The 25,144-nt window shown below is 40.0% G+C and overlaps 1 protein-coding gene across 6 annotated transcripts in view; it reads right to left on the minus strand.

Annotated features, from left to right (window-relative positions):
- ddr1 (discoidin domain receptor tyrosine kinase 1) overlaps positions 1-25,144 on the minus strand; it is a 93,727-nt gene that overhangs the window by 27,338 nt on the left and 41,245 nt on the right. For all 6 annotated transcript variants that reach the window (XM_008431354.3, XM_008431352.3, XM_008431356.3 and 3 more), the window contains exons 3-8: positions 24,330-24,432; positions 14,737-14,812; positions 9,902-10,054; positions 8,376-8,523; positions 6,797-6,899; positions 5,989-6,175 (exon numbers count right to left, since the gene is read on the minus strand). In XM_008431354.3, the coding sequence (XP_008429576.1) occupies positions 5,989-6,175; positions 6,797-6,899; positions 8,376-8,523; positions 9,902-10,054; positions 14,737-14,812; positions 24,330-24,432 (770 nt within the window). The remainder of the gene's footprint in view (positions 1-5,988; positions 6,176-6,796; positions 6,900-8,375; positions 8,524-9,901; positions 10,055-14,736; positions 14,813-24,329; positions 24,433-25,144) is intronic.

Raw genomic sequence — 25,144 nt, forward strand, 5'->3', positions numbered from 1 at the left:
CCGGTCAGATACTCAAAAATCCAATCTTTTTGATCGGTAAACAAACACACCATCCCCAAAACAAACAGTCCTCTCCAGTGTAGACGCTGTTGCTGAATAGAAACGAACCAAAGTAGCCGTCTCCTTTCAGCAATTACCAGGTGGTTTAGGGCCAATTCCCTCCAGTCCACTTTAATCCAAATATAGTTTGTTTGTCTGGAAGATCCGATTTGTTTGAGGAATGATGAACGTTCTATCAAAGTCAGTTTCTAGTGTTCACCTAAAAACCTCGGTCTCGGTTTGATTAAAGTGAACTCTGGCGCAGTTCGAATGATTATGTGAACACCAACCAGGCAGCGCTCCAAAAGCAGGGAGCGGACTACAGCACAGGGCATTCTGGGTAAAAGCAACCAAAACAAGCAAGGGGAGCCAACAGGTCATTCAATTAGTTTGGTTCATTTGGCACAGCAGTGTGAAAGCGAACGGCAGCAGCTGAAAATGAAACAAATGTTCCAGTTTTGGTCTCCAATTGAACCGAGTCTACCGGATTATCAGGTGTGAAAACTTGATAACGTCTGAGGAGAAAAAAGGTGCAAGAAGCTTTTTTTTTTTTTAAACTGCATTTTCTACATTGCAGAGTTCTCAAAATGTGGCCTAAGTTGTTAACAAGCTAAAAGCAAACAACATTCATGTTGAAACAGAGGCTACTGAGCACAGGAGGAAATCTCTCATTGAAAATCTGCTGGCGTCTGCTTATGGAAAACTGATCTGGCCAAATGTTGGTAAATGTATGAAGTGGCAGGTAAACATGACCAGCCCACAACTCAGATGCAATGTAAACACAACATGATAGTTAATATCACAAACCGCGACGTTTACAGAGCTCAGTTTATGAGACGGGAGAATAAGTTCTGGTCTGCAGGTCCAGAACTGGAGCCGCAAAGAAAACATTCAGATTCCCGTTTACTACAGGATGTAGTTGTAGTTTCTTGGTGAGTGATTCTCATCAGCTTGAACATAATCACCATGATAATACAAATGAAACGTAAGCTCCAATATTTGTACTGGAGGATATTTGGTAGTATGTGCTACCTTTATTAAATTACCTCTATTATTAGTGATATTTAATGAGATTCCAGTTGCCATAAGTACAAGGGTTTCATTTGTGGTTCAATGCAGCTATAAATAGATTTTAAATGCACAGAATCCTTCCATGTTGGATTTTGAGGTCAGAGTTGGTCAGTAAAATCTGGAAACCACTTGACCTTTTTGGTAATTTACAAATCTGGGACTGTAAAATTCAACTAAAATATGCAGTGCCAGTATAAAGTCTTTTTTTTCTGGTATCAAAACACAAGATACTGATTAAATAAATGTTCCTTTGATACTCTGGATAATCTGGTGCAACATGGAAAGGTTATATTTGCTGACAAAATAAAAAGTACATATTGAAAAATGTTGGCTGCTCATTCAGACAGAGAGAACGAACCTGTCAACAGAAAACATGAAGGCCAATTAGATTCTATTCAGTTTTTCGAGAACACACGTTGGCATGTAAAATTAACAGATACCCACATATTTTTTTTTTTTTTGCGCTAATGCGTAACTGTAAGTTTATTGAAAATTTTCCACAAAAATGGTTTACGTGACCGCTAACTCCCACCTGCAGGTGGCAGTATTTCTTCCTTCCACTGCACAGCAACCTCAGCCTTAATTGATGTCAAGTTATCGATGTGGCAAGTAGCAAAAATAGAGCTGTTGAATTTATTTGAAGGAAAATATATGTGTGTTTAATCTGTCAGCTTGTTTTTTTTTTCATATTTTTCCTTCTATGTGTAAATTCTGGAAGAAGTTTAATGAGGGAAAAATATTGCAAAATTCCATGTAATTATTTCTAAAGTAGCACCACAAAATGAGTAATGTTGATTGGGGGAAAAGAATCATAAAAACAATCCTGGAGAGAGAGCAGAGCATAGCAAAGTAGATAAATCTGTGGATTTTCAAACTCTGTTTGCAGCTTTTTTGGAAATTTTACATTTAAAAATCGAGATCTACATACTCCATTATAGTAGCTGCTCTAACTATGCTGATTGAAGTGGCATGGAAATCAATTATTCAGTTTTAAAACCATAATAAGACGGTTTCATATTAAAATAATTGTTTATTATAGTTTTTAATCAGCTTTCTCCATGCTATTCTCATATTTTCTAACTTTTTAGGTGTTGAATAGAAACAGAAATCACTTGGAATCTATATTAGCAGGAATTACAAAACTACAAAAACACTAGATATGAAATGTGACACAAAACTGATTGGTGAATCTCTGAGGAAGACAGAAACAGATTTCCCCTGTTCACAAGTAAATCTGATCTAGTATATGAGGATGAGGAGGGAGCTAAGGGAATGATAAAAGGGATGTCGTTGGTAAAAGGAGTAAGTGAGAGGTCGAAACTCAAGATCAGACGGAAAATCAAGAAGGAAAAAGGTGGATTTTTATTTTCCTTTGGAGATAGAGGAGTTGGTGCAGAGGTTGCTTTGACAGGTTGGCTGTTAACCTCACACAGTGCAGGAGCAGTCACGCTAATCTAATCCACATGTTAATGCTCACACACACAAGATGCAAGACGTCCAGCTGCACCAGATGCTCAGATGATGTGTAAGCAGGAACAACATTTGGTGTGTGCAGCGAGTCACGGCTGTACGAGAGTAACAAGTAACTCACTACCCCATTAGGGAATATAGCTCCAATGACCTGCAAAAGGAGTTCTTCTCTTTTAGGGAACAGCTCTGCATTCATTATGCTTAACTATATTCATCGTAAACCCAGCGTTCATTAAGGATTCTCTCTGATCTTTCTTCTCAGTCTTAAGAGCCCTGACAAAAAAAGAAAAAAATTTTTTAAACGCACCGAAATATTCCCCAAAGGATCTGGAGCTCGACAAAAAGCAGATCCAAGAGTGCCACGACTGTCAAAGGGTAAAGAGCAGATTTCCCGTTTGGGAAGGTGATTAGCCACAGGTTAGGGAACTCTGTCCTGCAGAGACAAGTCAACCAAGAACTGGGTTCAGGTTCCCACTCTTTATTTATCTGACCTGTGCGCCTGACATATCCGCTCAGTCAGGCAAGCATAACAGTGTATGTCAGCGGAGGTTAGTGTGGGAAAACCACCAGGGAAAGGGCAGGAAAAGCCGGATAAGTCTTGGAAAAACAATAGGAACACTGCTGGGAGATATTTTAAATGGTAACTGAGGTAAAGTAGGACAATACCGAACACTTGAAGCATAAATCTGCTGAGAACACTGAAAATAATTGGATTTTTCTGCGCGATTACTGGCTGTAAATTCACTTTTCAATATGTACACGAAGAGTTTGTTTCACCCAAACCGACATTCCAACCCTCGTCCAATACAACAACACAGTTATAACTCAAACTGGGTTGCTTCATATCATTATCTCCATGGTTGCTCCAAAAACTAACCCCAAAAGCCACACAGACGCACAAACAGACTCTGATGCAACTCAGTGGCTCCTAGAGAGACGAGCACAGATGAACCGTCCCGACACAAACTATGGCACATCCAAACTAATTACATGGCCGCAGAGCGATTCCAGCCAAGATGAAGCTGGTGGCAGATTAACAAAGCCGAAACAATGAGGCTGGAATATGGGAATGTCAAAGGAATTTCATCAGCAACCAGAAGAATTAGGACAAAGCCAAGAAATATTTACACTTTTAGACGTAGGGATACCATGAAATAATTTATTACCAGTCACAATGCTGCCTGTGCATTTTAATAAAGCAGGCCCTATTATGTCACATATGGGAAAAACACAGAATGAAGGCTTGGATTGGTTCTTGGACAATTTTCTTCAAGCTTTTAATGCCTTTAAATAAAATAACAAAGACAACAAACTATGATTTAATAACAAATCAGAATATAATCCAAAAAAGCTACATTAAAAAAGTTGAATGTCCAAATCTGGAGTTTCTGGATATAACAGGCAGGTAAAAAAAAAAAAAAAAAAAAACGATAACCAAACATCACGTCGTCCAGAAATTAAAACAAAAGCCCATCAGATCTATATATATTTATATTTTTGCCTTTTTTGGGACTTTTTCCAGGTATGAAATAGATATTTTTGCATCAATTCATACTTGCTTTGTAAATGTTTCCTACCTGCTTTAGCAGTCGGTTAGAGATGTGCCGATCAGGTTTTTTCCTGCCGATACCGATTCCGATCACCCATGAGGGCTGATCACCGATACCGATCACATAATTATTATTTTTTTAATCAAAAGCACTACCGGTTACATGATGTGGAAAAAGGAACCATGAATTCACCTTAATTTAGACAAAAATTTGTTTTTAATAACTTTTTCCAAGAAAAAAACAGGCATTGTGCAAATTGTACTGTTATTTGCACAATCTGTCTGTTAAAGATAATACTATCTTTAACAGACTGATAACATATGAAGGCTCTGAAGAGGCTAAATAATGCAAAGAGCCAACATAAAACCTCTCAACATTGCCAAAAAATTCAAGTATAAAACTTAACATTCAAAGGCAAATACAGGTTCCATTACAATAAACAATCCAGAGTTACTGAATGAAAACTTCCTGATAGCATGGCGGCTAGCTGATTACTGCTAGTTCTGATTGGCTGTTTCTGACTGAGCGGAGTAATTATGAATTTTAGCATTTTTATGTCAAACTTGTGCTAAAAATCATTAGGAGACATAACTAGCAATGCATGAGTTTAAAATCTGGTTTGAAAAAGAGGGAAAACAACTCTGAGTCTGTCCATAAGCATGGCTGCCACATCACCACCAAGGTCATTTATAACAAGCCTCATCAGAAGAAGGAGAACAAGCCTTCTAAAGGTCATCCTGCATCAAATCAAGTTTTTTAATGAATAAGAGATCCTTGAAAATAAAATTGTTTACTAAAAGAAGTCAGACTTCTTCCCTCCATCCATGTTTTAAATTCACTAAAACTAAGAACTCCCACAATTTTTGGTCCATAACGTTCCAACAAACTTTGACGCACTTTTTTGAGTTTAATACAAATCAGATGCAGGTAAAGAATATGTGTTTCAATGCACAAATGAGGAAATTCCTGCAATTCCTTCATTTGTTAAATTCAAAGCAAATTTTGATTTGGGTTTTAGAAATTATGAATCATTCATTTAGATCCAAATCAAATGTTCTTCTTAAATTGTGAAGTGGTAAATAAAAGGGTTTTTATGTAAATGGCAATATAATACAAAACAGGTTCTCACATGGTTTGTCTGATGTCAACATGCTGAGATGCTCAAATTTAAGGGCAAGTTTTGTGCACTAAAGATGTGAAAAGAACGTCAAATTGCGACATTATTCCTGGATATTGAGAGTTGCATTCAACTCACATTTCCCTCAGTTTTCACTTTCCTTTCCTTCATTATGTCCCACTGCGGTACGCGTCCATACCTAGTTTAAATATGACCTACGTAGATATGACCAAACATGCCGACCAAACGTGCCGGAACTCTACTTGGGTTGCTAGGAGACGGGCTGGGCTTGGCTGGGGTTGCTAGGTAACGACGCATTGTGACTTAACAATTGAGAGGCTCATTTTCCAGACACCAAAAAATATCAACTTATTGACAAAATATAGCTGGGTGTTATTTTTTCTAAATTATTAACAGAAGCAGCAGAGACCCAAATGAAAGCGTGCAAAATGTGAATTCTACATAATATGTCTCCTTTAAGAAAAACTACTTTAGATTTTAGAATAACTGGCCAAATAAATTGTCTGCATGCACAGAATTAATGCACATTACTTGATATATAGCTGTTATGCAAGCAGTCTTTTGCAACTACAATATACCAAACATGCCAACAGCAAATCGAAAGCCAGAACTATTTTGCTTTCCTTACTAAAAGCTTTTGCACATTTGTCTGTTTGATAAACTCCCCTATTGCTAATTCATTCATGCACCATCATCCCAAAACAACGCGTCTGTCCTCACCTGCATATTGTTGAAGCGTCTGGGTTTCTCAAAATGAAACTCGATGTCCACACTGCCTTGCCCGAGGGCTTCTCTGCTCCATCCAAGGTAATCGTACCCCGGCCACACCCGCAGCTCCTTCGTTTCTATGAAGTCATCTCCTCCCAGGACGCCGTCACAAAGCTGGCCAAGGCCTCCGAACTGCATCCTAAATAGACGCAGTGTCATTAACGCATCATTTTCACAGAAATAACAGACTCAAGTAGCAGCAGTGGGAGCAAATTAAGAGGAAAAACTTACAGATGCACATGCAAAAATACACATCAATAGCAGAAATACATCCCAGCAGGCTTAAAGCAACACGACAGGGTCAACAATAAGACCCCCTCTACCCACAGATGTGCCTGAATCTGCTAGGAAAACGTCTGGATTACATCAAAAGTGCCTGCTCACCCGTTAGCAAAACATTTCAGCTCCATTAACTGCACAGCCTATAAAAGTGTGGACAACTCAACCCACCCTAAATTCCTGGTTTACCCCTCATTGCCCACTGCCAAACATTATGGTCTGGAAACACGCCTCAAATCCCTGAGCGACTAAGAAAAATAATGCTATTCTCTGCTGATTAGGCGGACAAAAAAACCAAACACCTTTTAGTTTGAGCAGATGTGACAAGCACCAGATGCCTTTTATTTTTAGGTTTATTTTAACAACATTTGGGCTACATGTGAATATTTTCTTAAAAGTTTAATTAGTGGGAGACAACAGGGAAGAGTTATCGTCTTGTCATGCGTAAAAATGGAAACAGAGATGCAGCTGAATATTGTACCCTTGTTCTGTGCTGCCGTCATAGGTGGAGTCGTTTAGATAGACCGGTATGCTGGGCAAGTTCATGACGTGTCCCACTGGAGCCGTGTAAGCGTACAACCCATCTGGGAAAACACAATTACAGGTTATTCAGGAAGTTATAGAAAGAAAACATTGTCTCATAACTTTCTGTTATGTTTCCAAATATTTTGCTACTCAAATCTTATCGTTTTGATTTGGTGAATGTCGAATTTAGTACCACAGCGCCAGTGTGATGGATGGAAATGTGTTAATTTACCATTCAGAGGTACATTTACTCTTTGAGTTACATTTAGTCTATTTGGTTGTAATGCTTTGCCAGCAGTTTGGCTAAAGTTGATCATTTCTAGTCTGATTTGGCTGATGTAGTGGTCAGATGCAGCCAGCGGGGGAGGGGGGGGTGGGGGGGTTCGGTGCATCAAAAAAGGTTAAGAACCACTGACATATATCAATGTGCAAATGTCAAGCGGTTGCTATCAGAGATTAGCGTAGGGTTGAAAAACATATCACATGCTCTGACATTGCATTTTAGGCAATAAAATTTTATTTAAAACAGAATCAACCCGTGTATTTTCATCTTTTAATGTATTTGAGAGGTTAAATAAAACAAATTACATCCAAGTAATCGTTAGTAATTGATTTTTCTATCAATTTATTCTAACTTTGAGTCCCTACTCACAGGCGGTGCAAGAAAAAGATGATTGGTGTTATGACCTGTCAGTGGTCATAATGTTATGCCTCATCTGTGTGTTTTTGACCTTGTCCAGGCAGTCGCTTTCCAAGCAGTGAGCAGAATGAGGAGGTCATGTTGTTGGACCTGTTCATCCCTGGCACGCATTAACCCATAAAACCTCCCTGCTGTAACAAACAGCTGCTAATCAGGCTGGTCAGTGAGAGCAACAGCGGCTAACCTCTGCTATCCACAATAAACAACACTTCACAGGGTATTTACACTGCAGCATGCTCTTCAGGCACATGAATGACTGAGAGTCGGGCAGCTTCTTTCTGAATGTTAAGCAAACACTAGAAAGAGCAGTCACCTCTGTATACTGATTTGTGATTACATAATGTGTGGAAATAAAGCCTGACATTCATTAGATTCTGCATAATCTGTGGCCTGAAGTTGAACCGAGTTGCTGCACCCCTGAGACCGCAGAGGATCTTTTTTTTTTTTTTTAGAGTGACGCTCTCCCTGAAGGCACGGAGCAGGAACCGGGTCTCACTGACGACTGTGATTTACAGAGCGCCCCGCTCTGTCTCTGGGAGGTGGATGGGGGCAGGAAAGGAGATGAACCAGTCATAAATACTCAGCGTTGTGCTTCACAAAAACCAACATCATTCATCAGGCTGTGGCTTCTTTTCTCTGGGTGAACCCCTCAGAGGCTGCACAAACACGTACTAGTAATCATTACCATCTGATATTAAATTAAATTTAAGAAGAAGGAAAACTCAGTCACCTTCAACATAATCAAACTTATCAAGATCGAGCTGGCGTGCCTCAAATACACACCAGATGATAAGGAAAGCAAAGAGTTTGTGTGTTTCTGTCACCACATACTTACCATTCCACACACAACCGTAGAGCTCCACCCGAAGGCAGACACTCATCACTCTGTCGGCCAGGGGGTAAAACCGGACCATACGGGCAACAATCGGGGGGCCGAGGTCCTTCAGCACAATTTCATAGGTGTTCTCATTACCCGACACCACCTGGAGAGGGGAAAAGCACAAATACTCAATTACATGCTGCACCACCGTGTTGGTTCCTTCCTGTTTGATCCCGCCTGGAGGCTCAGATGTTTTTATTCTGGGCAGTTTCCAGTTCTATCGATTTAGAAAATGTCTGGATGAAATTAACTTTTCTTTTTAGTTTCCAAAAACATGAAAAATACTGATTTCAGAGAGAGAGGCTGCATTTGACACAATATAAACAGCGTTTTTTTAAACGGATGGATGGATGGATGGATGGATGGATGGATGGATGGATGGATGGATGGATGGATGGATGGATGGATGGATGGATGGATGGATGGATGGATGGATGGATGGATGGATGGATGGATGGATGGATGGATGGATGGATGGACAAATGGATAGATTAAAAAACTGACTGATGGATGGATGGAAAATGGGGGAATGAGGAAAAATGAAAAGATGATGGATGGACTAATGATGGATGAAAAGAATGACAGTGATGATGGATGGGTGGATGAATGGATTAATTGGATAGATAGATGGACACAAATGCGTGACGGATAGGGACAAACCAACAGATGGGTGGATGAATAAAAGGTAGACGGATGAACTGATGGATGGATGAAAGGACAGACTGATGGATGCAAAGACGGATGGAAGGAGACAACCTGAGGGATGGGAGAATGGATGGACCGAAAAAGACAAAAGATGAGTGAAAAGCTAGAAGGATAAAGTAATGGACAGATGAAAGGATGGGCAGACTGATGGATGGATGGGGCAAATCAAGGGATGGGTTAATGTATAGAAAAAGACAAGATGAATGAAAAGACAGATTGATGGATGGACTGAAAGATGGATGGATGTCATTGAGTCAATCTATTTTTGCTCCACAATCAGAAACTCTGCCAGGACCAGGTGCCTGGAGACACTTGGACATGTTGTCCCAGTCAGACAAATATAACTTCATGAACATGTCTGGAAATGCTGATTACCTTCTGACCACTAAGATCGAGTTGATATCAGACGACAACTGAAAGTGGAGAACAAAGTGAGTGACTCCTCATCTAGACGGTGCTTAATGGGGGGCTGAATTCCCAGAAACCCAGAGCATGGCTTATCAACAAGGAAAACACTTAACATGTGCCGAATGCTAAAAGTTAAGGTTTTCTTTGCACTTATCTTCACAACAGCAATCAATGATTAGCTATAAATAAAACAGTCAGGTAAAGAGCATTAATATTCAACAACCTGAAGACACAGATCAATTTCTCTTCAATAGTTTAGCTCACCCTCAGGCTCCTTTTGACATTTACTTTTTGCACTTGTGTTCAGAGTTGTTCCTGTCTAATTAATGAAACACTTTCTTTAGATGGATGCATTTCTGCTGACTGACCTCTTGTCCCCAGCGGTCCTGCCAAGTGATCCATTTCTTTCCGTCTCTGGAGTAACGGAGCCGATAACTGCGGACAAACTCTTGGCCGTGACCATCAGCGTGCCGACCTTGGGTACCAACCAGAGCCACGAAGTGGAGTTTGTGGAGGTCGATCTACAGGAAATACATCATTAACACAAGTGTCCCAGAACAAGTCATCTTTCAAAAACGTTACAGTCTAAAATAAGTCATTTATTATTTCTGTGTTTTCTTTCTTCTCCACCTGCTTCTTTTTAAAGGTGACCTATTATGCTTCCTTGAACCGGTTAGCATACGGTCTATAGGCTAAACAAAAAATGTTCATTACATTGTTTGCACAAAATCATTGTTAGATAATGAGATTTTAGTCTGGTCAGTTCTTCCTATTCTGAGCTCCTTTCAGAATGAGCCATTTTATGGCCTCTTGTCACTTTAAATCCAAATAAGCTGCTGCTGACCATGCCTCCCAGGTCAATGTTTACACTCACATGAAAATGGCTGCCAACTGAACAATTATTCAACCATACATTTTAGAAAAGCAGTAGAACTAAACAGAACGCAGCAAGTGAATGGTAAGTCATCAATTCACTTGTATTTTCCAGCAGCCATTGTACAGCAATAAAAGCAGCTGCCCAAAGTGCTGGAGCTCACTTGGGTTGCTAGGTTGGTTGCTATGTGAGGGGCTGGGCTTGCCACAGGTTGCTAGGTAACAGACTGGGCTTTGAAAGGGTTGCTAAGAGAGGGGCAGTGCATGCCGATTTGTGATTTTATATTCTGAAGGTTTTTGAAACAGCTCGTTTGCCAGGCAGTAAAAAACAACCTATTGCCAACATCACCTGAGTGTTTTTTTTCATGTGCCGAAGTAGTTGAGACCCAAATGAAAATTTGGGTCTCATTTTCATGAAAATGAAAATACAAAAAGGTACAAAATGTGAATTTTGCATAATACGTTCTTTTTGAAGTTACAGGTGAAACAGGATGCCTTGTTTTTCTGAAATACAGAACCTTAAAGCTGTCCAACTCTCCAAGTTTACATATTTGTCTGACATTATAAAACAACTGTTTCCCATTTAAAAAGTAGATACAGTTACAATGGATCAGCCAGAGGAATGCTCGCTCGGATTATGCTTTCAAACTTCGAGTAAGGAAGGATTCTGGCTAAGACGCTTTTCTGGTGAAAAACATGTACAGTGCCCTTTAAAAGTATCACATTCGTTCATATCGGAGCAATAAAGCTAAATTGTTTAGGGGACTTTATGTGACATACCAACACAAAGTGATGCATAATTGTGAAGCGAAAGAAAAATAGTATTTCAAATCTTTCAAAAATAAAGTTACAGCCACAAGGTTGTGGTATTTCTCGGTATTGTTTATCCTGAAACTAAAATTTTCACCCTTTCTTGTTTGTAGCTCAAGTGCAGCCATGCTGGTACATCCATTCAAACATGGATATGCTTTGCTCTAAACGAGTACAGCACACTTTAATACACCAACAGCTTCACTAAGTACTAGCTTTTGACCCTTTGCATGTGACGTCATGCTCTCTAGAACTCCGCCCACACCGCCATGACGGACGTCAAAACAACCAATGCGATCTTTTAAAGCGAGTCTAAAAGCAGACATCTGCAGCGTAACATAGCGTCTATTTAGATGATTTTGCTTTGAAATGGACACAGGATGCTGCGCGGTCGGCTGCGCAAACAGAGAAGGATGCAAACCAAACTTGTCATTTTATGTTAGAACTTTTAATGACGGTAGAGATATGCAGCAATGACCAGCCGTCAATCAGTGACCGTCAGCCCTCGATGTAATCGCAGATTTGCAGAGAACACTTTTTACAAGGTAAGAAAATTAACGTTCATTTGCTTTATGAGTAAAATTAGAAAGATATCAAACATCACATTATAGAGAAGGTGCGTCTCTAATCATTGGTAACCATGGAGACAGTGCAGCAACGTCATGTAGCCTAGCATGTATGGAAAAAACTAGTTAGCATCTCGTCTTTTGTAGGTTTTAATGCTGCTCTGCTGTAAGGGGAAACGCCAATTATGACAGTGATATAAATCTTGTGGTGTGAATTCAGGCTATGTCGGTAATTTGAGCAATAAGTCAGGAGGGCGGAGGTACGGGTCGGTTTCTAAACTAGCTTTTTAAAACTTTTGTAAATACCGCTGTCTATGAGCCCCAACCAGGTGTGTTACGTTCTCAGATAAATTAGCTCGACTCGAACAAGTAAAAGCCATGAATAAAACGACAAAAACATCTTTGGAAAACAGTTTCAGTTCAATATCACTTCCGACGTCCATCATGGCGCCTCGAATGTTAAGTGACGTAATTACAAACGGTCAATAATTAAAATAATCTGCCAGTGGAAAACAATGTCTTGTTTACCTAATCTGCTTTAAACATCCCTGCTGCTTGTTCACTAATATTCTCTAGAAAATGTGCATCTTTTTCCTTTCACATCAAGTTGTGAATTTACTTTAATTTTAACAACACGTCCTTCTACAAGAATGAACAATGAGAAATACTGACTGTGGTAGAATTTAAAAAGTTGAACCTGAAATGCATGTTTCATCCTCTGCAGTCTAATATCAACAGGGTGACCATTTAACCAGATTTATACAAACAATTAAAGTTAAATTATCCCTTCTGCTCATCTAATCTAACACCAACTCACAGTGATTGCTAAGGGAGCACATAACAATTAGTTAGCAATATTACTTGGATTAAGTTGTAGGGTGTTTTTTTTTTTTTACATTGTAGCTACATTGGCCATTGGGGATTTGTAAAGCAGAACCAGCAAAATGTATAAAACACATGGTGGTTTTCCACCCACTACAACAAGAAAACCTTTTTGCACCAGTAGCTTCACTTCAGGGGTGAATTTTTAAAAACTTAAAGAGCAGGAAAGTCAGCTCACAAAATGCAGGTGAAGCCATTTATTTCCAATCCTGCAACGCCAGGAAGGATTGCCACACATTACTGGTAATGAATAAATAAGATTTAACACTGTATTACAAATAAGAGAGCGACCATGGAAAAACATAATCAACATCTTGAAATGACTGGTGCAATCAAGCAGTACTGAACAAAATGAAGCAAGATGTTTGAAAATGTAGTCAGGAAATTATATAAAACTCTTTAAAAGCAATCAGCTGTTCATTTAGGCAGCAACAATATTTGGAGAACACAGACAGATTGTTGTTTGTAGTTTGTAATGCTCATTATATACTGCACTAATCACTAAGATGCTGAATGTCAACTCAGCTTTAAAAATAGCAACTACTATTATGGCAGCTACTCTCTAGCACAGTGTTTTTCGACCTTTTTTGAGCCAAGGTACATCGTTTTAATTGAAAAAATCACGAGGCACACCAACAAGCAAAAATGTAAACAAAGATACTTTGTAGTAAAGATACTCTATTACATATATATTCATTCGTATCAAAGTGTCTTGAATAGGAATCAAACACAACAACACGTTCTTCTTTGATTTCCAATTTTTACTTCCAATGATTCACTTCCGGCGCAGTTGGTAGAGCTGTTGCCTTGCAGCAAGAAGGTCCTGGGTTCGATTCCCAGCCCCGGTCTTTCTGCATGGAGTTTGCATGTTCTCCCTGTGCATGCGTGGGTTTTCTCCGGGTACTCCGGTTTCCTCCCACAGTCCAAATACACGACTGTCAGGTTAATTGGCCTCTCCAAATTGCCCCTAGGTGTGAGTGTGTGTGTGCATGGTTGTTTGTCCTGTGTGTCTCTGTGTTGCCCTGCAACAAACTGGCGACCTGTCCAGGGTGACCCCGCCTCTCGCCCGGAACGTTAGCTGGAGATAGGCACCGGTAACCCTCCCGACCCCACTAAGGGACAGTGGGATCGGGAGGGTTGCCAACCCCACCCTCCATCCATGGGTGGATGGATGATTCACTTCCTGTTAAAGAGCCCCCTGGTGGTTGAAGAAAAATTCACAGAAAAGCCACACCGGGCTATAAGCCGCATGGTTCAAACTGTAGGAAAAAAGTAGCAGCTTATAGTCCGAAAAATACGGTAGGTGAAATTGGATAATTTCCACGGCACACCTGACGATCACTTACGGTACACTAGTGTGCCGCGGCACAGTGGTTGAAAAACGCTGTTCTAGCACACAGTGTGACGCCACTTCTGCTCCTAATATAAATAATGATGATTCATGGCAGGAAAAGCTGATTGAAAATATTTGTAATACATCTAACTATAGTTCTTAAATAAAAATTTTAATTGCCACAAATATATGATCTATGGATCTTTATTTCATAGTATTTACACAAGAGATGAAAGGAAAAATTATTTTTATGTAAAAACAGAAAAGCAAAAATTGTTTCTTCTGTTAAAATAACCTTTCATATCAGTAATGAATGTTAATGTTACATTGTAAGATTTATTTAATGTCATTTTAACTTTGAGAATGAAGGATAAAAGTTTGACCATTTAAAAAATGGGATTTTATTTCTGTGAGTTGATTTTAATTCAAGAATGCAGCAAGTGGTTTCTGGATGGTAACTCAACAAAACATCCAACAGTAAAACCAGCTGACCAAACATAATGGAGCTCTGCTTGGGTTGCTAGGTGATGGGCTGGGCTTGGCTGGGGTTGCTAGGTAACGGCATAGTGTCAGTTGATTTTGACTCGGGCAGGTTTTCGAAATGGCTGCTTTTCCAAAAAAGCATCAGCTTATTGCCAAAACACAGCTGGGTGGTTTTTGTAAGCGCTTGAATCCCTTTGAATAATTGTTATTCTTCTCACAGATAAGCAAGGAACACTGAATAAACAGAGAAACTGACCTGAAGGTACTCTGACTCATTGGGGAAGACTGGTGCTGCTGGACACCACGCTCCATCCCCTTCTCCGGTGCTCAGCCTGAAAAACAGAAGATCAATTATTTTTTAAGTAAAAAAGTAAAACTCACTTTCAAGGCTGGTCCATCAAATTGAAACATAAAAAAAAGAGGCAAAAATACAAGTCCCTCCACTAAACCTAAAACCTCAGCGTTGGCAACGTGCGGAGGACTCAGCACAACCTTACATACATAATAATGGCGATCAAAGAAGATTCACAAAGTTGCAGCAGTGAATCTGACCAAGAAATACACTGCAAGAAAGAGACTTGGATATGCACACTGACGAAAAGCACAGACAGCATCCAGCTCACGAAGAGGGGGAATAACATGGAAGGAGTAAAACCTCCCGGATCTGGTGCTCACTGTCAGTTCTGGATCTTCGCTGAGAGCTTTTATCGTGACCACACACATGCATCAAACATTTCCTCCCAGTGCGAACCCTCCCTCAATCCACCCGGAGGAGAGGAGCTTTTACCAGCACCACATATTGGCCACAAGGAGACCACAGCCTTGGCCGTGAATCTGCGAGGTTGGACCGGTCTTTTGGAACAAACTTCCAGGCCACAACCACGCTCTGACCGCTACGGGGGCCTCTCTGAAAACAAAAGCTGCTGCGCCGACCACTAAAACAAATCACAAGATCAACTTGGTTAAACTGACGGTGACGTTGGGATTTAAAAATCAGCCCCTTCCCCCGTCTGCTTGTGGGTGAGCTCATACAACTGGGAGCTGGGATTAAATCAACACATTAGCGGTCCACCCAGAGTCCTGTGACGGAGGAGGAAGGAGAAATGCAGCCGGGCTCACTTTGGACCCGAATGCACCAGCCTGCTCTGTTTAGTTAAATATCTTCTGCAAATGCTAAATTCTCCAATTTTCTTCACTCCATCGTATCCAATATGCTGTATAATTTTTCAAGGGAAGAGAAATATGGTCCATTAAACCTTGAAAGCTGATTCATCCCCAGTTTATAGCGCAGCACTGCAGCAATGCAGCAATGCACCTTTCACTCATTTTCTGTTTTACTTTATGTTCGCAGCTCGGCCTGTTTTCCCTCTCAGGGTCTCCCTAATGTGCCTTAAAAACAGCTTGAGCTAACAATCACTTCCACATGGTTAGACACCGGGCCAAGAGACCCAACCGGCCCCAACACATGATCCTGCAGAAAGCTGCAACACGTGGCTGTAGCGTGTTACGGGTTTAACTGGGCTCTCGCGGATCTGAGCGACGAGGTGGTAATACAATTAGCAAATGGGTTTCATGAAGGCACACGCAATTATCTCCTGCCGAAATTTAATAGACTTCAGAAACATTAGCTTTTTTCTTTAGCGTGGTGCCAGCGGACTGAAAATAAGCTCTGCAGACAAAAACAGTCTAAAGAAGGGTTTGATTTACATTTTGCACAGGTTAGGAGCAAACAGCTACGGCAGATGCATAATTATGAGATGAATTGTATTCCTCATTACATTGTTTAACAAAGACTACAATCGGTCAGCCTATACATCAAAGCTGAATGTTTAACTAGAGTATAAAACCTCAAAGGTAAAAACTGTCCCTAATTATTTGTTTTCCTACATAAAATGTGAGTTGTATTTCAATATACATGTAGATCATATTTTAATAAACACTGATGTTCTGTGAAAAGAAGTGGTAAAAAGATATGTACCTTGCAAAACTTTCACAGCACAGCTCCATATTTCACTGTTTTACTGAGATTGTATGTATAGATGGTACACAAAGTAAATGACTGAAGAGGAATGAAAATAATGCACAGGTTGTAAAATATTCAAGACTTAAACAATTGTTATTCGTTTGTATTCAACCCCTTAAGCCACCACTGTGGGTTCGCATCTCGCAGCTTCGCTGACTGAATTTTATGACCATTCTTTGCAAAAGAGCTCAAATTCAGTCAGATATCTTTGCATTACTGGAAGTAGAACATTTATTCCAGTCTGATGTTTAGCAGCTTCTTGCAGGTTTTCTTCCATCTATGCTCTAAATTTGACAACATCCATCCTCCCATGGACCCAGCGTGATGCTAGCTGTTCGCTTTAGCTTTGAGGACCAACTAATCTGGATTTATACTAAAAGAAGATGCAAAGCATGCAACTGCACATCTTTGAAAAGCATTAATAGAGCCTTCTGCACAACCAACAAGAATGCAGAAAATGGTTTCTGATTGATAAGTCGACAACAAAACACTTGTCTTGTCCAGCAGTCATTGTACGGCACATACAGCGTTAAAACTAGCAGACCAAATGTCCTGGAGCTCAGCTTGGGTTGCTAGATAATGGGAATGGATTTGACTGGTGTCGCTATGAAACGGTGCAGCGTCGAGTGTGACTAAATCTGGAGGTTTTTGAAACGGCAAATTTTTCAGACACTAAAAAAAGATTAACTTACTGCCAGAAAATGGCCTGATGTTTTTTTATGCACTTGGGCTGCTTTTAGAAGCAATTGAGTCTTAAATTGAAGTACAAAAACTTGCAAAATGTGAATTTTGCATAATAGCTGCCCTTTAAAAAACATTTTCACAGAGTTTTATCAGTCTGCCTCCCCATTAACCTTTTTTTTAAGAGGCCAACAAGTTCTCAGCAGGATGTCAGTCAGGTGAGGAGTTTTCTCAGGTCATTTGTCGGCCATCTTTCAGGCCTCAGCTAGCAGAGCATGTGATGGAGTGTGGGTCCATGTGATGCAGCAGTGACCCACATAAAGCATGAGACCTCAACACACACTGCAAACCTTCTCCTCTTAAAACTGTCTGAGAAAAGTATTTTCCAGCAGAGTGTGGAAGTGATTTTCTTATTCACTCTGAAAAGCTCCAACTGGCTCGTCCTCAATGGTAGCAGCCCGTGTCGGTACTCCACCATCCTGCCAACGCTTACCGCCGCCTTATGCTTTCTGGTTATCAACACTGGCTCATCCATCGCCTGCAAAGACTCATTTTATCTTCCTGGAAAAGCTGGCAAAACAATTTCGTCAACCTCAAAGTGGGCTGCATCGCTCCTCAACCTTGAGCTTCGTGCTGCGTCATCCGACTGCTTCATTCAGGCAAATTTATTGCAGTAACTCAATCCAAATAACAAAGTTATTGTGGGAGTTGGTGATATTTTAAGAGGAGAGCCTCAATTATTCTTTATTACTTTCTTCCAATTATGTGTCTTTGCTAACTCTAGTTTGTGATTATGGCACTGAGAATGAGCGACTCCAGGCACAGCACAAAACGCAGGTCCATCAAGTCGAGGGCGATGGGAAACGTTGCAGCAGTGGGGCCAGAATCCCCAAGTTGTAACAATTTAGGGGCTGTTTTTTAACTCTAATTAGAAATGCATAAACAGTGTTACTCTGAATTATTACCTGCACAAAAATAAATCAAACGGCTAGTACTTTAAAGAAACAAACATTTGCCTTAATATTCATGGTTATTTAACTTTTTGGGCCAATTATTTTTTATTTTGCTGGACTATAAATAGTTTTAGTTCATTTCCAGCAACAAAACAGAGAATTTCTTTTTAAATCCTCTGCTCTTTAGCCAAGTATAATGGATGGGTGTGCCCAAGTGAATTTTTGGTTAAAAAGTCAATGGATATTTGCAGCATGACTTTCTATTTGTAAAAAAAGGCAAATAAAAGAAAATCCTTTGTGTTGCACGTAACATTTTCTGCTTCAGATATAAACCCGATGACACAAAGTGTCCATCCGCATTGGCTCCACATGCCAGACAACCAAATATTTACCATTTTTGAACCACACAAAGTTATTACAAAGGCCAGAAACGGCCCCCGGGCCACACTTTGGACACCCCCTAGATTAGCGTGCGCCCCCCAATTTAGGAGTGAAACCTTCCCAAACACACAAGCTTAAGCATCAGGAGATCTTATGCACCAGATTGTGAAGGAAATGGACAGAGAAAAAATGAAAAAAGACAGCCAAGGACCGAGCTGAAGCTTCTGATTTTCTGTTCCATCTGATGACGATGTTCCCATTTGGATGTTATGGCTGCTGGTGCCAGACAGGCTGGTGTGAGCATTTCAGAAACTGCTCATCTCTTTGATTATAGAGAATGTTTTAAAAAAAGAAAAGGTATCCACCGAGCGGCTGATGTCTTGTTAATGTCAGACTGGTTTGAAATGACAGGAAGGGAACAGAAGCTCAAACAACCATGTAGAGGCAGATGGTTTACAGCAGCAGACGGTCACACCGGGAGCCACTCCTGTCCGCTGAAAACACCAAAATGAGGCGACGACTCCCTCAGGCTCAGCAGCATCATCCAGCATCAACAGGCTGGCAGTGGGAGAACAGAGTACAGCGTGTTTTCTACGCAAACTTCAGGCCTGTTACAATATTTTGCTCAATGATAAATTGTCCCAAAAATTATTGTGATAAAACGATATTATCATTTTGAGACCATTTTCATCTATTCTTAATGGGAATGGCATGATAATGCAAGTTAAGACCATTGGACTTCAAAAATACCTTATTGAGCCAAAAGGGAAATGAAATCACATTAATTCAAATTCTTCAGAGTTTTTGTTTGGCTGCTGACAGGAAAGATCTCTTGTAGCAGTCTGTGTTACAGCTAATTTGAAGAAGCTTCTGATTGACACTGATTAGACGCTTTATGTCTTCAATCACTCATGAAGCAAAACACAACAACCAACAGAAATAAATAAGAAGGAAATAAAAATAAAAAAAACCATAAATAAAATGGATTATGAATTCTGTGAACAAAATGACCCTTTGAAAAACATTGAGTCAGAATAGAAACGATCATAATCATTTTAATTTATTATACTATTAGTTGATTAATTATTTGTTAATTGCACCTGGCTTACTACCAACAGAGCGCAATTTAAAAACGCCACAATCATCTCCATCCATTCATGACAACAGTGCCTCCGTTTTCCCATCTCCACTTCCAGCAGGACATTGAGCCATGAAACAAAACTCAAATAATATCAAACTGGTTTCTTCAATGTTAGATTTCCTAAAAAAAAAAAAAAAAAAAAAAAGGGCCTTGAAATCTACTTTCACATAGCAGGTCTTGATTTATTTATTTTTCCTGGTTGTTCATACCACCAATTAAACTTGATCAAAATGAGACTCCTGTGTGAATAGAAGAAGAAGAATGCCAACATCGCATAGCAGCGTAAAGTTTGCAGAGGTCATAATGGACGGAGCTGCTTATGGATGGATTCTGAAGCTTATTCAGCAATGGGAGCCGACAGAATCATTACAAGATCAGAACAACATGAAATAAGTGAATACAAATAAAGCACAACTAACAGAAATGGCCCTTTATGGAGCATTAGCATAAACTTCTGCAGGGGAGTCTGTTTAGACAAAACCTTGTGGGACAGTGATGGGATTCAGTGACTTTGTTCATAATTACATAATTATAATTTTCAGTCATTGTTTGCGTCCTGATTTACAGCGTCGGGATTTTTCTGGTCTCACATCAATGACTTAAAAGTCAAAACAATCAGACACGTATTCAATTTAGTACCACAAATGGAAGCGGCACAGATCTGATTTAATCGAGGCTGAAAAGATCAGAACTGTTCCGTTCAGACTGCAGTGAAAAAGTCCAATAGAGGTTATATTTGGGGGGAAAAAATGTTCATTTGGGTTGAATTTGTCTGCTGTGTGAACGTGGCTCAGTACGGCTCCTCTGGGATGTGGGCAAACGAGAAGATTCACATCGTGGAGTGGACAAATCAGCCACATCTTTCTGGGGACTTTATCAACTGTTGATATCATTATGAATCAAAATACAAGAGGAATTTTTCAGACATCTTGTTCAATCGAAGCTCCATAAAGGAGGTCAAACCTGGAACCAGCAAGTTGTACTTCACAGTATATTTACAGGAACATAAAATCATAAAAGAGACCGACACCGGTAAACATGTACATGGCTTCTAAGTCACTTACCGGATGTGTATTTACTTCTAATTTGGTAGGAACCAACTAAAAATGACCTTTTTTCAGATTGTTGGATAAACGTTTCTTATTCAAGCTCTTATGAAACCGTGCCACTTAAGACCCACAATGACTGCTGCAGTTCTCGTCACTCATCTTTCCAGCTGCTGCATCTGATGGAAAGCTAAAAGTTGCATCATCACAGTAAAACTGTCACAAGAAACCCTTTATTCAAGGTGGAGCAGACATTTTCAAGATGGATTGGGGCTTCAGAAAATCTTGGGATTACTGAGTTTTATATATGAATAAATGTGTGTCTCTATGTATCAGTGTTTGGGGGGGATTTGTCCATTTTACGCATGTATATGAATGAGCACATAAATACATCCAGGTTTTCTGTAAATTCACCTGAAAAATGTGTCTAACCTGGAAAATGTCGACACTTTAATCCTTTATCGTATATTGTTATCTGATCATCTATTCACCGAAACGTGCTACAACCTCAACTTGTGGCATTGCTCTAATTAAATTTTAATTTGCACAGGCGTAATTAAGCTTTCTGTCATTTTTAAGTTTTACTTTTTGAACTGATCCAACTTAGAGATTTGAAGCTCGGCCTAATAAGCAGGTGTTCACCTCTTCAGGCATCAACCCTCTCATTACATAGCTGCACTAAAAATACCCGATTACGAACATGCCTTCAATTTAATATAATTCTGAACCAAACCATGCGACTGCACTTTGAGCATCACAACATCATCACTCCAGCTTATCCAGGAATTATGCATGCAGCACATTGTAGGGACAGAAGGTTGAAGGCCGAGTTTGTTGTGCTGCAAAGCGTGTGTGCAGAGGTTAATGTTTAATGATTGCTGTTGTGGTTTTTAATGAAGTCTCTTAATTCAAAAACCGTTTTACTCTCACCTGAACGTGATTTCCAGCATAAATCGGATGTGGGCAGCAGCCCAGACTCAGAACTGGTAGCGAAGCATTTAATCCTCCCTATCAAGTCTCAGCCAGAGCAGCTATTCAGAGTGGTGATTATATGTTCTTTATAAAGAGCTCTTTCAAAGGCAGGCTTTTAAAAGTGGGAAAGTAGACCAAGTGAAAAGAATCTGCGGTTTTGGAGACCAGAACAACAGACACGTTGAATCTACTCTAATTATTTTCACCCCAAATCACAAATTTGAGAGCATCTTTTAACCCGGAAGTTCATCTCTGGAGGAAATGAAGACTGAGCTGCACTGAAGCCCATTGAAAACCTCCTACCGATTTCTGAACTCTTCCCAAGTAAAAACATCAGTATTGTTGTTTCTAAATTATCATTAACTTGTTTTCTTTGCATTATTTGAAGTCTGAAATCGCTGCATCTTTTTTGTTATTTTGGCCATTTCTCGTTTTCTGCAAATAAATACAACATTTTTGCTGGTAATTTCAGAGGCAATGATGTTCATTTTACTCAAACATATACCTATAAAGAGTAAAATCAGAGAAACTGATCATTTTAAGTTGTCTCATGTTTTTTTTCCAGAACTACATGTCAAAACTTTGATGTCATCTACTGCATTTTACCACATCAACTTCAGCTCAGTATCGATTTCAGTTGTGTTGCACAGAAATCCAATTGCCATTTCTGCTGCATGAGAAGAAAATTCCTTCAAAAATGTTGTTTATATGGCAAAAAAAACCTACTTAAATGAAGGACGAGCCTTGCCTTAAATATTACACACTGTTAGTTCTGCTCAGCAGACAGAAAATCAATCAACGGGAATTTATTCATCTAAATCTGAGCAGATTGGAAAGACATGCCAATGTGAAGTGGAAGAAAAAGGATACCTGCTTTTCATTTTTACTTTTAACAAATACAAATCTCAAAAGTGTGGCATGCATTTGTACTGGGTTCCCCCGAGGCAATACTTTATAAAGCCGCAGCTACAAGTCTGGGCTGTGAGCCTCGGCTTTGCTCTCAGGTCGTCGTTTCTTGGGCTACGTTCTCACAGCAGGCCTCGATGCTTAGTTACAATTTTTTGCTGATTATTTTTTGTGCGTGCGGTCATTCATACTACTAGTTAAATGCAACTGCAAGCAGACTAACGTGTGAAATGTTTATGACCGCAGAAGAAGAGCGAAGTAATAATGGATGGAGCAGTTTTAAAGTTGTGGAGCAATGGGAGCTGGCTGTCACAAGATCATAACTAGCCGTTGTTTATGTCCAGATTTACTGTCTCCGTTTTCTTCTGGTGCAGAATTATGATGCATGTCATCGATGACGAGGTGCCATCTGCCTGGCCAAGCAGGTGGTGAATGTAACATGACCGCTGTGACGGCAGACGTTTTGAAAACTATCGAAGAAATCGGATTTATTTGTGGGGTGAAAAGATCGGAACTGGGCCGTTCAGATTGGTGTAAAAAAAAGTTTGAAATATGAGAAAATCTGATTTGAGCTGAATTTGTTGTTGTGTGAAAGTGAAACCGTGTGATGCTGCAGTCACCACATTTCCATCATCCATGGCATTTTATGTGCAAGCCAGATTGTAGGACTTTAGTCTGATCTGACCAGAAAACCTTCTTCCAAATGCTTTCTGTGTCACATGCAGCTTGTAGCAACGTGCAAAGAGAATTCCTCTGTTTCAACAGCTGTTTTTTGTTGTTGTTGTTGTTGTTAGTCCAGAAATGCCAGATTTGTGGAGAATAAACAATAGATTCTCCCGCCTGAGCTGTGGATCTCTGCTGCTCCTCCAGAGTTACTAACCGGTAACCAATTAAAGGTTTACTTTGTGTTATTAGAATAAAGGGGACGGAATAAAAGTACATGCTGCATGTAAAAATGTTTAGAAAACCTTCGTAAGTTTTCTTCCACTTCACACTGAAGACACATGAAAAAGCTTAAAGTTGAAAGAAATGTGCAATAACAAGAGCAGTTTTCATCCAACGACTCAAAAACAAACAAACAAGAAATTAGAATGATTTCTGTAACCATTTCAATAAATTACAGTAAAAAGAGCGAAGAAGAAAAAGCTCTACTGAACGTTGAGCTGGAAGCACAAGCAGAGCTCCCAATTCAATGCTCATCTTTAAATTTTGCCCCGTTGATTAATAATCACAAGGACTTTAACCTGTGTGTCATTATCACCAGCCAGTTGCGCATTAGTTTGCCGTTCTTCAGATAGTGGCTTCACTTTCTCTAGCAGCAGAAAATGTGTGTGCAGACTTGTCTGAATAAGAGTAGTGATCTCCTGTGACTAACAAATTCCTCGTTTGACTGCTTGCACACGCGCTGTCTGCACTGTGATGGTTCAGGAAAACTACATGTACCATTACAGCCCCAGTGTTTAATCACTGTGTGCAGTCTGGGTGGTCCCATAATTCACCACAGCAGGCATCCTGCAACCTGGCCTGTACCCTCATGAACTGATCCTAATGGCAAAACTTGTGTTGCACAGCCAAGCAGATGGTGCTTCTTTGCAGCTTGCTAAGGCTATTGATGCTTAAATGACTGAAAGTTGCAGAATTGGTGCAAAACCTTTGTGCAAATAGAAAATTACATCTCCAATAACAGTAATTTCATCTGCAATGGTCACCTGCCACCCTCACGTACAAACTAAAACATTTTCCCACCTTCCATGTTTGGCCTCTGTGGAGTCGGACCAGGCGCTGGAGGCGGTGATGTCAGAGTCTGGGATGGTGCCATCCTCCATCCCCAGGGCGTAGCGACACTGAGCTGGAAGGGGAAGGACCGAGGGAAGCAGAGAAGACAGACACGGGATGAAGATACGAGCAAAACTCTCATCTGTCCAGAAGAAACTTAATATTTTCACTGGAGTTGTCAGGGACCATCATTCGTCACGGAGCGTAACATTGTTATGTCATCTCTGGGAAAACATCCGGGCTTGATGCATCGTAGCCAAAACAGACTGCGAGCGCAGGGAGAGTTGTAGGAAACGGCTCCTTTAGCTGTCGTTTGCAGCACAAAACACAAAGTCACACTTTGCAGATACATTATGAACTCGGTTGACATTTAATTCCCATGTCTGCTGCAGTGTTGAGGGGTTTCAAGATTAAATTAATCTGCAGCCCATAAAAAAATCTTTTTTTTTTCCTTCACAGAATTCAGCAACAAAACTCAGACTGTGACAAGAGCTGGGCTTAGTTTCAATATTTCCATCTCTGCAAAGGTTTTTCTCCAGACACACCAACATCTAGTCCCAGTTTCTGAACATGTTTGGGTCAAACATTCATAAATATAACAGGTTCCCTGTAGTTTGTACCTCAAAGAGTTGGTTTAAAAATTCTAATGAATGAACAAAGGTCACAAATGTTTTTAAGTCAGATTAGTTTCAACTATACGTCAAATAAAAACAGCAACAGTATCTTTTTTTTTTTTTTTTTTTTAGAAATCTTAGAAATCTTTTTTTCTAAGACGCTTTCTGAAA

The sequence above is a fragment of the Poecilia reticulata genome, chromosome 16, assembly GCF_904066995.2.
Source record: "Poecilia reticulata chromosome 16, P_reticulata-male-v2, whole genome shotgun sequence".
Taxonomy (NCBI): domain Eukaryota; kingdom Metazoa; phylum Chordata; class Actinopteri; order Cyprinodontiformes; family Poeciliidae; genus Poecilia; species Poecilia reticulata.